At 43.5% G+C, this 21,073-nt stretch overlaps 1 protein-coding gene across 1 annotated transcript in view; it reads left to right on the forward strand.

The window, feature by feature from the left end:
* Positions 1-21,073, forward strand: part of SPEN (spen family transcriptional repressor) — an 84,093-nt gene that overhangs the window by 20,904 nt on the left and 42,116 nt on the right. The window contains 2 exon segments of the mRNA XM_009995775.1: positions 12,636-12,956; positions 16,271-16,747. Of these exon segments, the coding sequence (XP_009994077.1) occupies positions 12,636-12,956; positions 16,271-16,747 (798 nt within the window).

Genomic DNA, 21,073 nt, shown 5'->3' on the forward strand with positions numbered 1-21,073 from the left:
CAGGAATGTCTTTTGCACATGAAGATGCACCCGAGAAGCAACAAATATCAAATCAAGGTCTTCTGAAGATGTTTGGCACGGTAAAACCGAGGGTCACCCCTTGGCTGGTTTTCCACTACTAGAGGCTGCAGGAGAGCTGCTGGCAACAAGGGTTTTATGTTGTTAAGCTGCTCGTGGAGCAGATATGTTCTGGTTTTGGTAGCTACCAAAAATAAGCACTTGTGAGGTATTTTGCCTGTGTTTTTTATTAAGTTCAGTGAACTTGCTGAGGTCTGAGAACGCCCTGAAACCAAAGGCAAGGGCAAACATTCCTAAACAGTGAATTGAGGGAATACACTAGAAAATATGATTACTCTCCATACTAAGATTTATGAGTTTAGCTGCATCTTCAGCGTGTGCCGGTGGAGAAATCTCATGGGAGGAATATGAGCCTGGAGATGGAAATTCACAGTGTACAGCCAGCCTTGTACCTTACCTTTGCGTGAGTCTTTGTAGTGTTCTTAAGACTGTTTGAACAGTTAATGAAAATCAGCCAAAACCAGCTTTTTTTGGGTTGCCTGAGCTAACAAGTCAGTAGTGTTTCCCACCTCGTACAGGTTGGGGTAGCACAGAAGGTTTTGCTTTCCTGTCTGCCTGGTGAGTGATGGCAGCTCTGGTCTCCTTGAGCCTGAAAAAACAGCTCCAGCGCTGTTCTGCAGTGATACATTAGGTTGTGATGACGACTTCTGCAGGATGAATAAAACACAGCAACTGCTGTGGTTTCTCCGTTTTCATAGTTATTGTTTAACCTACTAGCACTGTGTAATCATCCCCTGCAATCTGTAAAATTCTGCAGTGTGAAGATAACATCCTTTAATACAAGAATAAACATTGTTACAGGCTTTTCATAAACATACGAGGATATATTCCAGGGTCTGCTGCAATCTGTTAACAGGACAGACTGAACATGAAGGTGGTGTCTCTGAGTTGGGTTGAAACAACATCCTCCTCAGGAAGGGTTTTTTTGGGAGTGTCTTGTAGCATTGCATGTGGCTCTGTTCTGTGGTTTGTGTATTCATGCCTTGTCTGAGGTCCAAACGTTCATGGTGACTTGGGTGAGAACGCAGCAGAATTCGGATGTGAAAGGAACATCAATTTTCTGCTCAGACAGACTAATCGTGGGAGAGGAGCAGCAGTCTGTCTTCATGACTGCTTTCTGCTTCAAGACCCAGGCACCTTTTAAGAACAAAAGGAAGCTTTTTTTTTTTTTTTGCTTCTTTTCAGTTCCTCTTTTCAGTTAAGCATAGCAACTTAAAATTAAAAGAACTTTTTTTTAAAAGCACATTTAGATCTGAAGTGTGAGCTTCCAAATCTGATCAAAAAGCCCTGAATGTGCTCTTATCTCTGGCCAGATAGTTCCAAATGTCTCTGGAATGAGCATGAAGGGATGATCTGTGCTGCTGTCTGCTGATACCCATGGCTCTCTCCACAGGTAGAGGCAGTGGTGACTTCTGTGTGTATGTTCCTCTTGGGTCCTCCAGCAAAAGAGAAGAGCTTGCATGTCTTCTGTTATCCCTTTACATAGTAGGAAATCAGAGCTGGCTTCAAACCAAGTTCTTGTCACGGAGGTAGTCAGGTGGCCAATCAAAGCTGGGTTTTAAACGATCTTTTACCTTGATAAAAAGAGAACTGCCAGGTTGTAAATGCATTTTTTCTTTTAGCTAGTGGTGAATTGATCTCAGTTTTTCTCCAGGTACAAAACTGAGCTGGTTGTGTTTTCTGTCCGTGGGATTCATGGAGAGGAACTGCACGTCCCTGTCACAGGTTTCCCCAACTGTGGTGTCCGTGTCTTTGGTGAGGTGCTCGAGGCTTCCATGCGGCACAAAGCGCTGAGCTGTGGTCCATCTGCTCTTGCTGCTGGTGTGAATGGCTCCCGTCCTCATTAGTGGTGACGGCTGCCAAAAAACACAGAAGCTTATTGAAATGTTCCCTCTTCAGGCTCCCCGTGGCAGCTGTGGGTGACCTGCAAGAGTTAACAGGGCAAAATAAGAAAAATAAATGGCCGAATTGTATGTTTAAAGTAGTCGCCTTTGGAAGAAGAAAAAAACCTTTTCCGGCCTCATTAGCATCCTAACTGTGAGGGGAATAAAAGCTCAGGATGGATAAATATCTCCCTTGTATATGTAATCAATGTCTGATTTAATTTCAGGGGTTCTGTGCTTGTGTGTGAGACACACTGCTTTTGGAAAGCCAGCTAAGTACACAGCTAGACAGCTAACAGGCTGCACAGTAACCTCATTGTCATCAAAGTCTAAATAAACCTTTGGTCTTTTTCTTAACTTTTAACAATGTCTTGGAAGTATTGGTAGCAGAGAAGCTTTGCTACATTTGAGAAATAAAAATGGCTTCAGCACTGATGGTATAGCTGATGGGCTGGTTGTGGGTATGGGGAGATAGGCTGTTTTCTGGCAGCAGCTGAGCTCAGGAAGCATCTCTTCCTCCTGGTCCATTCAGAGATTACAGTCCCTTGTTGTGCCGGCACTAGTTCATGTGCTTGCCTACCTTGTGTTGGACTAATTTTTGAGAACAAGCATTTAAAGGTAAAGCTGATCACTGGTGGGGCATAAAACTAGGAAGTAGCTTTCCCGGCGGTCAGGATGACGTGCCCGGTTGTTGCGGGTGGGTTGGTGTATCCGGCTGATCCTGGAACCGCAGGAGAAGCCCTGAAGGTCTGGTAGTACCTGTGCACCTCCAGACACAGGTCCACTGAGCTCTCTGGCATGGTGAAGCCTCCTTTAGGTCAGCTCGTAAAACTGAGGTGAGAAACCTCACCCATCCTTGCGATGAAATCCGAGCTAGCCTGTTTTCCCTTGGCTTTGCAAAACCTTGGCTTTGAGTTGCATCAAAAGAAAAGCCATTAAAATCTGGCTCAGTGGTGGAAAGTTTGAAGCTCTTGCCCATGGAGAAAGCGCCTAGAGCGCAGGTAGTCACTGCAGACAAAACACTGAGTGTGCCTGGCTCTCACCGGGCACTTGTCAGCAGGGAAGATTAGTTTCCTTGGGCTGACACCTGGCTCACGCTGGGTATTGCCCTGCCAGTTGGTTTAGTCACAGGAACAAGCACTTTCTCCAGGGTGGTGGTAGTGGTGAGTCACGAACCAACAACAGAGCATTTGCAAATCTCTATTTGGGTGACAGGCTGGGGTGGCAGTGCAGGAGCAGCTGCCCAGCTTAAATACAGGGCTTGGTGGAGGAGGCTGGGCTGGCTGGGAACTTGACTTTTTTTTTCAGGGTGTTTTTTTCTTGCCTGGTTTCAAGATTGTAACCTTTTAGGAGTCAGTGAGCTGTTGGGGTTGGTGACCTGCAGTGAGTCCTTGGATCCATGGCTGCTTCCTATCAGAAATGAATTTCAAGTTGTTGAACCTGTTGGTTCAATCATTGCTGGTCACTTGTTCAAACTGAGCCATGGTTGGGGGGGAGCAATCCGTTCACTTGGGATGGCCTGAGAAATAGATAACCTTTCTTTTTTCTTAAATACCATTTTCTGGAGAACATATAAAACCTCGGGGCAGAGGTTGTAAAGTTTGTGTTTCACTGGAGAAATATGAACCATGAGCAACAAGACTTCCAGAGCCTTAAGATGAGACATATTTAAAGTACTCTGCAGCATGGCAGGGAGACAGTAATGTTATGACTCTGCATTTTCCTCCATCTGCTGCCAAGTACATGCAAAGCAGGGCTTGGGAGAAGCAAAGCTGAGATGGGGAATTACTCTTTCATGTAAGAATGAAAAACTTGATTAATCATGAGATTCCCTTACAGTTGCGATGCGTTCCTCAAAGCAAATCCAAACAAATCCCAAAATCAGTCACACAAAAGATCCGGCTTGAGCAATTCCTGTGCATAAAGCATTTAATGTAGCCCATCACCATCAGTGTTTTTGAATCAAATCTGCAGATTATGCTTTAAGCTGGAAGAAAAAATGCCCTGGAGATGGAACTCAGCAGCTCTGTCTCTAGCGTGTAGGAACGTGATAGCGCATCTGCGTAGGCTGAAGGATAAAGAATCACAGTGCATCCTACTTGCTACAACACAGCTGAACATGCTGAGCTTCTACCAATTTTTGTAACCTATTTAGGCTTCCACAAATAGCCAAATTTGCTCTCATCAGCTTGGAGAGTAAGATCTTGCCATGTGTATTTTATCTTTCCTAATCAATTTTGAACCTTTTAGCCATTTTCAGCTGTGCTTCAGGGCGAAGGGGGGACTCACAGGCTCAGAGATACCATGTTCCTTTGAGTTTTGTGAAAACAAGCAGTTGTAATAGAGGAGAAAGACCTGATTAGCGGCCCCATGGAGAGAAAAGCTGCAGTGAGAGTGCAACCCTTATTAGACATTAAAGAATCCACATGGGAAAGAGGTGTTCCTGACCGTGGGAAAAGCTGCAGTGGGAACTGGCAGTTATTGGACACTGGAGAATTCTACCTCAAGACATGCATCCATAAGAAATGAGTCTTTATTATTTCTGCTCGCAAAGCCACTTTGATTTCTTTTTGTTTTTAAATAATGTATATACCAATAAGCCCTGCTTGGGTGCTTGTGTACAGAAGTGACAAGGAGGAAAAGTTCCTCAATCACAGAGCTTCTGCCTCTCTTCTCATGTGAATGAGAAGCTGGAGTTGCTCAGCTGCGTGTGCAGAGCTCTGGCTGGGTCATCTTGTGTGGAACCCTTCATTACATTGGGTCAAGGTTTGCCTCTGATGAAACGCTGGGTTCTCCTGACGTCGCAGCCAGCAGAGCTGCTGACTGGGGCCAGAATGTAAAACACAGCCCAGCTCGGTGCTGCTGAGGTCAAGTGAGGCTTTTTTTTTCCTAATTCCTACAGCTTCGTGTAATCCCAGTGCCCAAAACATGGATTGGTCTCCCCTATGTCTCCCTCAGGCTGAAGCATTGCTAGGACTCCATTGAAATGCTCCTCTGTGCTGTGGGGGTGTTGCAGTGAGCGGGACTGATCTGTGTCTCGAGGAATGGGCTGGATGTACAGCCAAGTTTCACCTGATGCGTGTGCACTTGAACGGCTTATGTGTGGCAAAATCTTTTGTTGTGGGGGTTGCAGGAAAACTTCCTGCTGCTTTGACTCTGGGAAGAAGTACCGACAGAAACAACCATGAATAAACAGTGTTAAATATTCTGTTTCTTCCCTCTCTGGTGGTACGTAATGATTTAATTTGTATATTGATACCTCAGCAGTATCCAAACAGTGACTTTGCAATAAAGACAAAAAAAAGTCTTAATTTGGAATCTCTTTACTTGGTGTCTTAAAATGGAGCATTCAGCTGAGCTATAAAGCAAGAAGCAAGGGTTTATTTCAGCACAGAGTTATCTGCTGGACTATCTGATGTGTCAGGCATGTTGCTCTTAAATAACAGAGGTATCAGAACTACCAGTGAATGTGCCTATGCTAGCTTTTTAATTTCCTACTTTGTCATCTCTCAGGGAGGGATTACGAGGGTAGACAAAGCCCTGACTGTTTTGGGTGCAGGGCAGGAACACGTGCTGCATCTCATTAACAAAACCCCTGTTTGCAGTCGGGGTCAGATTTCCCATAGAGTACTGTTGGGGGCTGCGGAGTGGTCTGGGTTGGAGTTTTTGGGGCAGGAGAGGAGAGTGAGGAGCGTCACCTTGAGACTTCACCCTGGTCGTGGCAGTGGTCTGACTGAGCTCTGTCACCTGGTCAATGGTTTCTGCTGAATTTTGAGGTTTTCCTGGAGATCTTTATTGCTAGGAGGAGAGCTGCTGAGAATGCCCTGAAGAACGCTGGTTTTCTCCCCCCAACGGTCGCAGAGCCAATAAAGATCACTCTGAACAGGTTTTTAAGCATCTCAGATTGCAATCTAGAAAATTATGGGAGCTCAGTAATTAGGGCATGTTTCTGAATCATTGCTGTCACAAGGTCTGTTCTTGGTGTAGCCTGAAAACCAGCACTCCTAGTGAGATCAGGAGCTTTTATTTTGCCTAGCTTGGGAAGGTAAAGGTTCTCAAAGCTTTGAATCACAGGGATTTATCCCTAGCCGATGAGCTTTCCTGCCCGTGATCATCCAGAACACTATCCTGGCTTTTTAGGAGGGCTTACCATTACAGAAACAGCAACTTTGTGCTGAGAAAGGTAGAGTTAGAGAGGCATTTAATTTGTTTTATTTTTAGCTGTCTTTAATGTGATGTAGCAGCTGGAGATAAGGAGAGCCAATGCCATAGATTGAGTCTCCTCTGGAGGCTGCTGGAAGTGCTCCATATATTGCTGGCAGCCTTTGTGCTCCTACCCTCTCCCAGGGGATTTTGTCACTTAAACCTGTTTCTTCAGAAAATTGAGGGAAGATCAGATGTTTGGAGGCGTGTTACAAAATGGTGCTGCCAGGCTCTTCAAAGTGGGGGTGCATGTCTGTATATTAGAGAAATATTCACAGTATTTTCACAGCAATCATGAAGAGCCAGTTTTCAATTTTCAGGTTGTAACTGAGACGTGTGTTGATGTGAGGGGCTTGTGGTGTCTTGAGTGTCCAGGTGTGCCAGCTCCATGCGGAGCCTGCTCTGGTGTCCTTGGGAACAAAGGCTTTGGATCAAGCCCTCAGCAACAAGCTGTCTCATGGAGCTGCTCACAGTCAGTTCTGTTTTTGGGCTCCCCTAAGAGCAGCTGCTGGCGAGGGCCAGTGGCCACTTGTGCGTTGCTGTGTTTGTGATTAAGCATTTGAGATCCAGTTTGACAAATTCTCCAGGGCTGAGTGGCAGTCCTGCAAAGACAAGTGGTTGTGGCTCATTGGGCAGTAGCTCTCCACGTTTGTTAAAGTGGATTTTAAGTGTAGTTTTCCAGGACTCTGGAATCCCGCCTGTTGCTTCCATCAAGATACATTTCAATAACTTGCATGATTCTCATCCCAGCCCTTTGCGCACACACTTCTTTATGCTCTGTCTCTGGCTTTGCTGTTACAGATCAGTTACTGTATTTAGGATAAGACCCAAACTCAGTAACGCAGTCTGTGCATTTTTTAATACCTTTTGTTTAAATTCCTTTGTTCTCCTGTATCTTTAAGCTCTCTTTCTTCCATGTTAGGCAGATGATAATATTGTCAAATTTTGAACTGATACTCTGCATTGCTCGAAGCAGAGTGTAATTCCAGTGATAGTGTCTGATTCCTTCCAGATACCTGTAGAAAGATCCAAGTCCCTTTGTGTTACTGGCTTTGGAACTTTTACAGCAGGGAATATTAAACACTACTTTAGTTGGTTGTATGGGAGGGAGAGTCACTGAGCAGGTCATGGTGTGAATTGGTGATAGTGGAAGCTGGTGCTAAACTCTGAGCAGGATTTCTTCAGGGTTGCTGTCACCATGGCTTGGTGTCCTGCTGCTGGTCAGGCTGCAATGCTGTTGGGCTTCCTGCTCTCCTGGCGTGTTGTGTGTTACATAGATGGGAAGTAGCTGCATGTGCTGTTGTGGTGGGCTGAGTTCTTGGGCTGTGAAATGGATGGCTGTAATAGCAGAAAGCCTGATGTTAATGGAGTCGAGCAGACATCAGCAGTCTGGCTAAAAACCCCTGTGGAGCTGGTGATGGCAACTTCCTTTGTGGAAGCTTTAGTATTTGCACATCTTGCATTTCCCTCTATCTGGAGCCGATCTGCTTTGTGCAGGGGGAGACACAGGACCGGAGTAGCCCGTAGTGTGGGGTATTGGTCTGATGGGGAGTTAAGAATGAGGAAAAGAGAGGCAGACATCTGGAGAAGTATTATTTCAGGTCACATTATTTTGTTATGAAATAACAACAAAGCAAGAGGAATGTGATTGGCCGAGAAAGACTTCAAGCTGTGCGAGCGTTTTACTGAATAATGCAGGCTGGGGCTTGCCTGGCTTATGTAATGGAGGAGGAAGGACTTCCAGCATGGCACAGAAAGTCATCCCTGCTTTTCAGCTGGCTGAAGATACCTGGCTTCAGTCAAAGTGAATCCAAAATATTCAGATATCCTGCTGTATCAGGGTGTCTTGGCAAATCATGCTCTTAATGAGGGGTGCAGAAACAAGCACAGAATCTCTGGAGGTGTTTTTGATCTGACTGTCTCAGTATCTGGAGTGCAACGTTGTGACGGCTTCCAAATAAAAATATGGTGCAGTTTTAATAGATCTGGATGTATCTGACCTGCAAAATGCTGCTGTAATGAAAATGGTTGGGTATAAAAGGTCTTCATAAGCTTGGTGGAAGATCAACATGAGACGGAAGGAGTTAATAAGATTCAAAGTGGGATTCAGTTTAAATTAAAGCAACAAATCTCCCAGATAACCACCTACCTTTTCTTGTCTTGTTTTTATCATCCTGTAAAGACCCTCATCAGTTTATAAAATGTTGCAGCATTTGTTTATTAAACATTTGTTGGCCTGCTTTCTGGTAGTCCATCCTTTGTTTAAGATTTTTTTTGCTTGGGAATAGCAGAGGCTGTGCAGACAAATGAATGTTTGAACTCAGCACCTGAGATGAAATAGTTAATGTGAAATGGGAAGACTAGGGTGCCCGGAGTGCAGATACCCCATGCAGGGAAAGTCGTGGGATGAAGGATGACTTTGGTTGTGTCTGAGGAGGAGGAACCAGCCCAGCCCTGCATTGACAGAGACATTTCCCAGCCTGGAATGAGAGGAATGGCTGGGGAGGAGGAAGGGCTGGAGAGCAGGAGAAACGCACGGAGCAGCCACGCTGAGAGCCCAGAGACGTTTCAGCTGCTTGATGATAGAGGTGCTTTGATCTACAGTGAATAAACCAATAGTGCTTAAATTATGAATTCCCTTCCTTTGTCTGAGAAGCTGGATTACTGTGGCTTTGTTTGAGCACTGATTACTGAGCAACTTTATTTTCCTGGAAGGGCCGCTAGGTCTGTGCACACAGCCGGGGCTGGCAGAGGGGCTTGGTGAGAGAACAACCCTCGCACGTCCGCCTCTCTGCTGCATCTGGTGGAGCTGTAAACCCTCGGAAAACTTGGTCTGGGTCGCCTTCCTTGCAGCACAGGGCTAATGATTAATCAGCATGAGTTGCGGGCGGGAAGAAGCACTAAAAAGCCTTGTTTTCATTCGGGGTTGGGAGCGGAGAGAGCCAGGCTCTTTGTTGTCTGTTGGGTCTGGCAGCAGTTGCGAAATGCAGCCTTCTTGGGAAGGGCTGAGGCACGGGGACACGGAGAGGAGGGCAGGTTGCGAAGAGCTGCTCTGTGAACCTTACAAAGGTCACGGCAGTGCCTCCTCTTGTCTTTTGTCCCCCCTTCCTTGGGAAGATCTAGACAAAGGTTGCTCCTTGGAGCACGTTGGCCTCCATCTTGACTCAGTGTGTGATCAGTGTCTCCAAACACGGCATTACCGCTGCCTCCTTCCCCAGACCTCCGGAAAGCATCGTTTTGGGGTTGTTGGTTTTTTTTTTTTCCTTGTCGTATATTATTCTGCTGCAGTAAACTCGTCTGGTGATGCAGCACTGCAGATCTCCCCTCCTCTCCCCTCGGTGCGGTCCTCCTCCTCTTGGCAGCATCTGCCAAGACAGGAGCAGCTCGGAGAGACGCCAACGGGTGGGGTTGGGTCGGCTCACCAGACAGATTAATCTTCACGGTGGGGGACCAGGGGATGTGTGTAATCACAGGACTGCGTTGGGGCATGGAAAACGCAAACCTTCCTCTCCCAGCAGCTGTCCTTGGATACTCAGGGCTCTCTCCTCAGTTTTCTTTCATGCCCCCCTGCCCCTTCTGCTCCCTTTCTCCTCCCCAACGTCTGCCTCCCTCGCTTTCAGCAAAGGCGATTGCCACAGATTATCCTCTGGGTTTGTCAAGGGTACAGTGCAGGACACCAGGGTTGGGTGTATATTTATTTATGTATCTGGATAACAGACAGATTAAAGTGCGCCGTCTCCCAGTGAGGTGATCTAGGGCCGTGGCTGCAGTGGAATACAGTAGTGGCCTTCCCATCCATTTCTGATTTAGAAAAAAATCTACTAAATAGTTTTTAAATTAGTGACAACCAAAGTACACTCTTAAGCTCTGGCTGCAAGAGTTGGGTGTTTGCTGGGTGATTTTGTTGGTGGATGGGGAGCTTATTACATTGATGTTCTGTATCATCTGCACTTTCTGGGCAGCATTAACTTGAATATTTGAGCATTTGAACACATTCTGGATCTTCTGCAGCAAAAGAGAAGTCATGGAGGTCTGTCTGTGTGTATGTTACAACACGTGTGCTCCCATTTCAGAATGAGGAAATAATTGTCAGGATGGTGAGCAGAAAGAGTCTCCGAGCCCATTTCTGATGGAACTGGCAGGCAGCACTTTGTACAACGTGGGCTGTGGGAACTGCAGGGAGAGAGACAGTTAGGATTTGGGTTTTTTTGAGTAGTACTGAGATATTATTTCCTTCCCTTCTGAAGACTGTAGACGAAGTAGGGGCTCATGTTGCAAGAAACTGAATGTGCTATGAGCAAAAGAAAAGTATGTGTTCTAGCCAGTCACTTCTGTATTTAGAAGAAAAATTCAATAGGTATGAGAGCTGGAACTCTCTCTGTCCTGTTACATCTTTCCTTTGCTGATACACATTTTAGCAGGTGATGCTAACTATGATACCTAATTATTTTTCATAGTTTTTGTCATGTTCATTCACAGTATGAATATTTTTTAAAATAGGCTCCTTCCTGTTTTCCTTCCCTCTTCTTCCTTTCCTGTTTCTTCTCTCTTTACATGTGCCACATCCAATTAGGCTGTGGTTTGCCTCACATAGATTTTATTAATTATGTCTTCTACTTTTCTGGTCTTTCTGAATCTTGCCTTCAAGGCAAGAGAACCATACCCAGCTTCAGCAGGCTGCAAACACTGAGAAGTACCTTTTCTGCAGTACCATTCATCACTATTTGCTCCTTGCAGCTTTTAATTAGAGTAAAAAATAACCAACCAGTGCATCAGTTTGGTATCACAGGTTGGGAAACTCCTGAGAATTAAATGTCACTGTGTTGTACATGAGTACAAAGGTGGCAAGAGAGAGGCAAGAACGTGTCCCACAGGCAGCCTTGCCTTTTTATGCCTAACAAGGTGCATTTTGACTTGAACGATGCTCTTGTTTGCATGTGTTCCTTAATGGATAGTGTGCCATATTCAGTGGAGCATAACCCAGAGGAAAATGGGATCTAAGTCCAAGCCAGATTATACATAAAGTATAGTAGGTCAGGTTGGAATGAGGAACCAGCAGTCAGCGAGGCAGGTTTTAAAATCGTATTTAGGGATTAGTCACCCAACAACAATGAGGGGATTGGAAGGTGCATGGACAGCCACGCACACACCCGCAGGTGCTGACAGCCCTTGCTCCTCAGACAGCTAGTTGCATTTGCTTGTTCCTGGATATACAGCTGAAAACAGCTTTTCTTGTCTCAGATCTGTTTACATCTGCTCAGCACTTTGCTGCCTTTGGGAATAGATTTTTTTTTGCAATGATTCTTCATCGAGTTTGTAAATACTTTATTATGTTTTTTTAATTTGTGTCCCTCTCCTGTTTCTCAGCAATTTAAAAATAAGCTTTTTGCCTCTTTTTGTTATGGATTAACAACTGCAGTTAAAAGCCCTTACTTGTTTTGGTTAAAATCTCTTGGCTGAGAGAAACAAGCAACCAGAACTGCTGTTTTAAAACGTTGCTTGTTCATATTTCCCATTTTAAGTTGATGCAGGGTATTTAAAAGCATGTTTACCTGGTGTTTCTTGTCTGTACAAACGTGTAATTTTTGTTTGTTTGTGGGGTTTTTTTGTTGTTTGTTTGTTTTTGTTTTTTTTTTTATTGAGACATCTACTCACCCCCTAAGTGCCTGTGTTGCAATTACTTCACACAATGAAGTGTGGTGGCCTTGCCCTCCCGTAGCCTGCTGGTTGTGCAGCTTGGTCTGTGGTGATGGGCTAAGTGCCTGTGTTGCAATTACTTCACACAATGAAGTGTGGTGGCCTTGCCCTCCCGTAGCCTGCTGGTTGTGCAGCTTGGTCTGTGGTGATGGGGGGTGTAAAGTTGAACCCCAAAAGCCCCCCCTGGTCTGGGGGTGCTTATGTCTGCTGTGCTTCCAGAGCATCTCATGAGGCTATGGTAGGGAAACAGGTTTGAGATCAGGAACAAGGATGAGAATGAAGACTCTTGTTTTAGTGCTGAATGGATTAAATGCCACCAGAGTGGTGGAATTGCTGTGCCAGGGTCGAGCTTTTTGTATTGTTGGGGTGTCTTTGTTTTGACTTGTTGTGACACAGTTTTGTTTTAATTATGTGTATGCTCGTCAGATTAAAAATGAGAAGGCTGCTCTAATTGCAAATACCTTTCTATTTCTTCAGCTGCAGTTGCTCCATTGTTATAAAAAGGGTGTCTCATGATGGGCTAACCAGAAGGGAGGAGTTTTAAATATGATGATGGAAAAGTTTAAATGGCTTTTTCCCCCTCTACAAATGGCTTTTTCCCTCTGTTTGAAAACACATCTTCCAACCCCTGCCGTGCTTTGAGATTGATTTTCCTGCTGTATGGGCAGGGTGAAGGGTTTAAAGCTGGTGTTGATTTTGCAGGAGGCAATGTTATTAAATGCAGACTTTTCCTCCCAGCACTAATATATGTACTTTGCTTTGCTTTTCTTCCAGATATGGGCGTGTCGAAAGTGTCAAAATACTCCCCAAGAGGGGGTCGGAAGGCGGAGTGGCAGCGTTTGTGGATTTTGTGGACATCAAAAGTGCGCAGAAGGCACACAACTCTGTCAACAAAATGGGAGATAGAGACCTACGGACGGATTATAATGAACCAGGAACCATTCCCAGTGCTGCTCGGGGATTGGATGATACAGTTTCCATAGCATCTCGTAGTAGAGAGGTTTCTGGGTTCAGAGGAGGTGGTGGGGGGCCCACTTACGGCCCCCCCCCATCGCTTCATGCACGGGAAGGACGTTATGAGCGGAGACTTGATGGGTAAGTTCCAAGGTTTCTCTAGGCAGGTATTTTGTATTTGATATGGTGAGAAACACAAACTCGTATCTAGGGCCCCCAGATGGATTTCAAATTTTGGGAATTATCTATGTTTCCTATTTTGGGTTGGAAACGGAAGTGATTTCTGTCCCAGTGGCTGGTACCTTGTGGATCCATAGAGGATGTTTTCTGCAGCTGGTTGGATATCTACACTTGAAATAAGGTGGTGTTAAGATGGAAGATTTCCTTTTGCCAGCATCGATATTGGAGTTACTCTTGTCTAGAAGTAATGATTCCATTTCTTGGATAATATTAAGGCCTTGCTCGGATGTATCCCTGCTGCCAGATGGAGCTATCTTACTCTACAACATGTGGTGAAGTTCTCTGTGGAGTATCTTCGGAATACTAGAACCTAAAATTCTGTGAAAGCTTGATGCCTAGTTCTCAGTTCTCACTATACACAGTTGGTATGTTAATTGGATTGTCACCACAAAATTTCTAGTAGACTTTAATGATGCAGCCCCTTGGATTCTACAGACAACACTTAGCCATGGAAATAACGCTTGGATGGAGAAGACCGAAGGCAGCTTGTGATGTTTCCATTTTGGATCTACATCATTTCCAAGTTATTGGGATTATTCTTTCTGATGGTGTTGGCAAAGAGAGATGATGGACATGACTAAATTTTGGAAATTATAGTGTGTTTTTTAATGCTGGGATAAGAACTACTGCCTTGAATTTATTGGATGGTATACAGTCAAGACGCCAGTAGCCATGGGGAGTGGATTACTATCTAGTCTCTTAAAAAAGCTCTTTGCTACTCCATATTAAACATACTTTAGTTTTAAGGACGTGGCTAATACCAGTCTGTGGATACACCAGTGAGCAGTGACTGGGCTGGATGGTTACAAAGGCGGCTAGAGGTGCCTGCTGGCTAGCAGGGCCCTCCTGCATTGGCTCATCTTCTACCAGCTGCTTGATTCAGACATAGGGCTGGAAATTAAAATAATGGATCTATTTAAGTGCCTACTGTCTCAAGAAAGAAGTCTGGGGGTTTCAGAGTTATCTTTCAGTCTGGGACTGCTTCCTTCCAGCGGAATTTTTTTCTTTTTTATTTTTTTTGTCTTGTCACTAAGATTTTTTAATTTTTTTTTTCTTGTTGGTTCATCCAAAATATCATTTGACACCCTTGCCCATTAAGAAGGTGGATTACCCCTGTAAGAGGGGCCAAAATTGGGGAAGTTATGTTCACAATTCTCTCCCTAGATTTAATTGGGAATATAGGTCGTGTTTCCACACTTGGAAAAGGTTGGTATGTCCTGCCCTGTGTATATTAGCCCCTCTCCTAACCCAAGTCAAACCCTCTCTTTCCACTAACTCCAGTAGTACTTAGTACTAATAGATAATCAAAAAAGCACTTGTAGCCATTAGATTTTCAGCTCTGCTAGCTCCTCTGTCTGTCTTCTGTGTCCTTTTCATGGATAAGGACTTTGTTCTTTTATGTCAGCTATATAGCAGTAACCCTCTAGAAAATACTGCTTTTTCTCTTCCCTCATTAAATCAACTTTCACTGATTAACACTTTGTAGGATGCTAAATGCAAACGTTGATAAAATTGTTGATCTTGGACCTTCAAAAGGGGGACATAAAAAAAGATACCGAATTATCTTTCTAAATGCCATTGTTGCAAGCAAGAGATACTGGAAATAGAAAAGCAGCAAGGAATTTCAAGGGGATGTATAAATTAATGTTGCACTGGTTAGATAGTTTCCTGTATAGAATTGGAGAGGAAGAAATGCAGGCAAAACATGAGCAAGGGCTGTAGAAAGCTAAAATGAGTTATAATGTAACAACAGAGGATGAATATATTTAGAGGATTACGGCTCTAGTGATTCATTGGAGAATGAATGGAAGGAACTTCCCTAGATGCTAATTGAAAAAAGATTCAAGTTCCATTTTCAGTGTATAAAAGGTACCTGAAATATTTCTGCCATTTTAAATGGAAACTGAGACCCACGATTCAGGAGAGGAGGAGGAAGCACAGGGCAGAATTGGGTTATTAGGATTCAGGAGATTGAAGTGACTAATAATTGATTCTGAAGGAAGAATTCAAGAAAGAAGGCTGGTAAAAAAAAAAAAAAAGGTTGAGATGCCCTTCATAAGATGGATAATTAAATTTTTAAATTAACTTTGGCTACACTGACATACTTAGAATTTTGCAAGTATTTTTTAAACATTCAACATAATTGTTCTTGATCCTTCATTTTCCAGACATAATTTAGAGGTACTGTCCTGGTACTTGTCTAAATTAGACCACTAAACTATTAGTAATGTTCTGTTAGCTTTATCTGTCAGTTTTACAGTCTCTTTATTTGAGAGATCACACTCTGTCTTCGGACGTAGAGCCCTTCTCAATTGACATGCAGGAAACACTGGCACAAAATGGCCCTTAGCTTCTTGAAAGCAGTGTCCTTGTGAAGACAGGAATTCTGTGATTGCAGCCACAGCAGCAGTCTCAGCAAACAAAAACACCCACTGAAAAATTTCATTCGCAGTCCTTACATATGGTCTTAATGTCTTTTGGGGACCTGCATCCTAGCAATTGAAGTATTATGATGTTACTCATGGAGATGTTTCTTTAGCAGCTTTGATGAGAGGAGTGTAGCAGTCTGATAAAGCCAGAGTCCCTCTAAGAGAATGAAGTATTTTAGAACAGCAACAAGAAAACCCCTCATTTTCTGGGTCTTCTCTCTGAGTTATGTACGTTACCCCTTTTGAAAGCAGCTTCTTACCTCTGGCTCATGCTTTGCACAGAGGCTTTCATGGCCACAGCCCAATTTGCAATGCCATTTTTGCAGAACGACAATTAGAAGAGCTCCAGTAATTACCAAATTCCAGAAAAATGGCTGAAGCTCTTAAGCAAAAACGGAAGGGGGAACACACGACTTAATTGTGATGTTCACAAACATGAAGTTTTCCTTGTGTACTGAATTTAAAAGAAATAATTGCAACTTAAATGAGGATTCTACACTGAAAAGCAGTGTTACCGTTTTTTTTCCTGGGCAGGCAAGATGCTGGTCATGAAAGCCCAATACTGTGATTAAAACAAAATGATTGCTCAGCTTCATATGAAGTATAACTTTGGAGTCAAGTAAAACGTTCTTAAGTTTGTCAGTGCTTGACAGGTCATTGCTGGTTAGCGGAGAAGCAGTCGCAACATTTTTAAGTTCAGTGCTGACATGAATGTTTTGCATGATTTGCTTTTAGTTGTGCCTGCCCCTTTCTGATGAAGTATTTTTCCCCCCTTCCTAAATGCAGGGCTTCAGATAACAGGGAGCGTGCTTATGAACATAGTGCCTATGGACACCATGAGCGGGGGACGGGAGGATTTGATCGGACGAGACATTACGATCAGGATTACTATAGAGACCCTCGAGAGCGGACCTTACAACACGGGCTCTATTACACTTCTCGGAGTCGAAGTCCAAACCGTTTTGATGCTCACGACCCCCGTTACGAACCTAGGGCCCGGGAGCAGTTTACATTGCCCAGTGTGGTACACAGGGATATCTACAGGGATGATCTTACACGGGAGGTACGAGGCAGAAGGCCGGAGAGGAATTACCAGCACAGCAGGAGTCGGTCGCCGCATTCGTCCCAGTCCAGGACCCAGTCCCCGCAGAGGCTGGCCAGCCAGGCAGCCAGACCCACCCGTTCCCCCAGTGGCAGTGGATCCAGGAGCAGATCTTCCAGCAGCGACTCCATCAGCAGCAGCAGCAGTACCAGCAGCGACAGGTAAGGTCGCTGTGGGTTGTCGCCCGTCCCATCCCGTCTCATCGCAAGTGGTTTTCCGAGGGGTTGTGAGTCTGGGCTGTGAAAATAGAAGGTGTTTTGTGGCAAAGTGTTACTCACTGATGTAGAAGTAAAACAGTGTGAAGTGTAAAAAGGCCGAGTTGGCACGGAACAGATCCGAGGGGAATGCTGTTGCCGCCGTTAATTATTTTCCATGGTGGATCTGCATGGTGTCTGTGGGCAAAGAGGGGATGTAGGGACACGAGGCCGGGCTGCTGCCTTTGTTACTGGGGAGTGGGTAAATATTTTATTTGCTTAAGTGAGGGAATGAGCAAATTTGAAGGTCAACTGCTTAACAGGACACATTTTAAAATACTTTGGGAAATGAGGAGTATTATTGTCCAGATCCCTCTCGTTCCCTGTCGCCGCTAACAAAAAGGTTGATACGTTGCCTTTCCATTCTTCCCCCCCCCGCCCTGCCCCGTGGCCTCACAGCAAAAATTGTCTAATTGGAAAAAATGAGAAAAAACAACAAATCTTAGTATGCTTTTTGTAGCTCTATACCCATCTCCTGGGTTCTGTAATGGCTGCAGTAATTCTGTATCTGTGTGGCTTTATAAACTACAGATAGGAAAAAATACAAGACTACTGGAGTTGATAATTGAATTTCTTTTAGTAATTGGAAAATTAATGTTGAAATGCTTCTCAGATATTTAGTTTTTTAAGAGTAAATTTAGCCTAAGAGTGGAAACCAAGAAGCTGCCATTGCACCTGTTAAATGTTTAATGCTCTGTTTGAAGTGTTCTGCTCTGAAGGGTTTCCAGAGCTGGAAACATTTCCTTTGCATACCAGTTCTTCTCCAAAACTGAAGATAATAATTAAGTAAATAAGTATATCAGTATAATAAATACTTAGTGTTTGATTATCGTTATGAATGGAATTTTACCACTGGTAACTTTCTAATCAAGGTGATTACTCTGATAAAATCTTACATGCTTGAACATTGGACCTTCTGGAAGGGTTTAATGGGCTGACACTGGGGAGAGCGTGCAGAAGTGAAGATGAGGACATTAGTTTCTCCTTATTGCCCCACCCTTCTGATGTCTAAAGAACCTTGGAAAGATTTTTATTTATTTTTTTTAATGATTGTTTTCTCCTCCTGGATTTAGAAATCCAGGCCCTGTTGTGGCTGAAGAGCAGGTGGAGAGAGAGGCACCTTTAGAATATTTGAGAGGACTTTTAGGCTGCTTTAAAGGCTTGTTTATTTCCAACACCTCTTTCTCAATGAGATCTTAGCACTTAGGTAAAGACAACCCTTGATCAAAGATTTTCACAGTTACTGCAGCTTAACAAAAAAAGGGTGAGACTTCCAGAGGCCTCAAAAAACCCCTAGAGAAGATTCAGTGTTGGCCTGGTTACATCTGAGGTTTAAAAAAAAAAATTCCTAAGCAGGAAGAAAAATCTGTCTTCTAGTGCTTCTTTGCTCTTTGCAGAACAGGTAGAAAGGAGCCCAGGAAACTTGTAATATTTATAAAATGTCATTGTTGGGATGTCGAGACGGGATGAAATACTGCTCTGCATTTGAGAGGACTAAATGTGATCCCACTGCAACAAAGATCTCAGATTGAATCAGAAGATAAGCAGCATCTGCTGTGCTTTAGCATTTCATTTTCTTGGCAATTTCTAGTTGTGGTAATGGAAAACCAGATGATATCTAGGAGGAAAGGGAAATACACTTTTTTTTTTCCTTATTAATACAGTAAATTCAAATGCAATAATGCAAGTAATGGAATCTGGTGGATAGTATATTTCATTTTGAAGGATCGGAAAGGAATTTTACATATTCCTAAGCCATGAGTTAGGTATTAATAAACATTTAACCTTGTGTTGTAAAGCAAAACCTCACCTAGCCTTGAAGTCTTTTAAAGCACAAGTTGACTTTTGTGTTTCATTTTTAACAGGCTTTGAATTTAGCAAGGTAAATACGGAAGCCCCTTGTACCCTGTGGTGAACAGAATCCACCCACACCCCCGTTTTACTGAGAGTAACTGTTCAAAACAGAGTTTACTGTTCAAAACCCAGAGCAGGCAGAACTGCTTTGCATCTCCATCTCCCTGGCTTGTAAATTCTGGCTGTGTCATCCCCAGATTTATTTACCAATTTCCCTCTGCATTTTTCACTTCTGCAGTGGCATTGATCTGGAACAACTAAGGAGAGTTTGTTATTGTCCAAAGAGGAATTAATTATTGTAATTTCCATAGCATTTCTCAGGGCTCTGTTGCATTATTCTAAGTGGAAATGGCCAATTTTTTGACTCTGTGACATTATTAAGGCCTTCATGACACTGAATTCTTCTGAAATGGTGTGTCTTGAAGAATTCTGTCCCTCAAGTGTGATCCTGTCTGTCTCTGCTGACAGCGTGGAAAAGGAAAACAAGTTAGGTTTCCTCAGACAGGTGGGTCTCTTGTCCATGGTCAGTGTTTGGAGCCTGGCAACACTCGTGGGTGTCGAGCTCATGGGAGCATTTTTGTGTGTGGCACCATCCTTAGGGTGCTGTGAAAATGAGCAGAAAGGTGGCACAGGAGAAGTATGGGCTTCATTCCTGGTGGTTTTCAAAGAGCTGTGTGAAGTAAATCCCAGTTTCATTAAAGGGAGATGATTTTCCCGGACAATGACACGAGGAAAGGTGCTCTGCTGTTAGTTAAGAAAAAACAACCCCCCCAAAAACGCTAAAAATAAAAAAACCCCACACAAATAATAATTTTAAAAAGCCTTTATTTCATAAAGGTTTGGAGTTTGTTGCGTTGGAGCTCAGCTAAGCTTTACTTTGAATGTGTATTTGGAGGCGTTTTACAGGGGATTTGTAATGGGAGCTGCAAAGGAGTGATGTAGAAGATAAGACCAAAAATAACATGGTAAAAATAAACCTTATTCTCTGAAGCAGGGCTTTATTGGTCAGGTTCTGTGGCCTCTCAGAAGTTGCCCCCGGGGCTGAGGAGGGCAGGGGGTTGAACACTTTCTGCAAGAGTTGAGTGTTTTGAAGCTTTCTTCATGTGAAACTGCTCGTTCCCCACCTGTGTTATGCAAAAGAGTCACTGGGTTGTTGTTTTTAAATCACCTTGAAAGAGTAAAAAAAAAAACCTCAAAAATTCTCTTTTAATTTACTGCCACCAGAAGCCTTCATGTCCCTGTTTGGTTGATGCAAACGTGCACCACAAATGATATATTAGCAAACATATTTTCTGCACTGTGTCATGGAAGAAGCTTGAATAAGCCTGGAATCCGTGTGATCCCATAGGGAGCAAACCAGATTCTGTTTGTGCCCTGCCCAACCCCCTGGAAAAAAAATCCTCCCTCCCCCTTTTTTTTTTTTGGTGGAAAATGTTCTTTTCTAGGCTGCTTGTCGAGGTGTTCCAATGGGCTAAAAAAACCCCAAACTTCTGTGCATTTTTGTTCAGTTTTGTAATGTCAGATGGTTTGGTTTCTGCCTGTTCCATGTGTTAGTGATTATTTTTAAAGCTTTGCTGCAGCGAGGTGCTGAGCCACATGGCACTGAGCAGTCGGACGTTTTGCTCTTGAAAGCTGGGCATGTGGGGAAGGACCTTGTCGAGATAGTGATTAAAACGTCCTTACAGAATCCTGGCAGAAGTGTTTTGACTTCCTATAGGTGATGTCCAGAATGTGAAAGTGTGAAGACTGCACGTGTATGTGTGTGCAAATGTATGGATAAGTGACCTGAGATTTCCTTCTGCCTTATTTTTTAATGTATTTTTTTTCAGTGTGCTTATCTGGTTGTCTGTTGAGGATGCTGGAGGATTTACTGTGTAGATGAATAATTTCCTTTAGCTTGGAATGTAAAACTAGATCTTGTTACGGAATTAAAATAGCAATTTCAGATGCAAAGTGACCAGGATTTAGGAGAGCATAGTCATTCCTGGAGTGTGGAATTACAAGTGATGGTAAGAAGCTGCACATACAGACATCTGAAAAAGGATTTTATTTCCAATAATTGTGATAGCTGCACTTCCTACAGACAATGGGCAAGGCTTTCATGAAGTAATTAGATTGGTTTTTAATTTTAGATTTCTCTGTGATTAAATTCTTTCTGGACCAATGAGTTACAGTTGGAAAGGAATACATATGTGTTATTTTATGTTGTCTTAATATTGAAACAAACTGATGAAAAATACTGCCAAGAGAATTTTAATCATGGGAAAAACAGGCTTCCCTGAATCCTCCCATGGAGGCTGCAGCATATTTTGTTTTGTTGGGGGCTTTCTTAGCCTGTTTAAACAACTGAAGTGAAAGTAGGAAAAAGTTATTTGGTTT

Source organism: Chaetura pelagica, unplaced genomic scaffold (assembly GCF_000747805.2).
Source record: "Chaetura pelagica isolate M959 unplaced genomic scaffold, ChaPel_1.0 scaffold234, whole genome shotgun sequence".
Classification (NCBI taxonomy): domain Eukaryota; kingdom Metazoa; phylum Chordata; class Aves; order Apodiformes; family Apodidae; genus Chaetura; species Chaetura pelagica.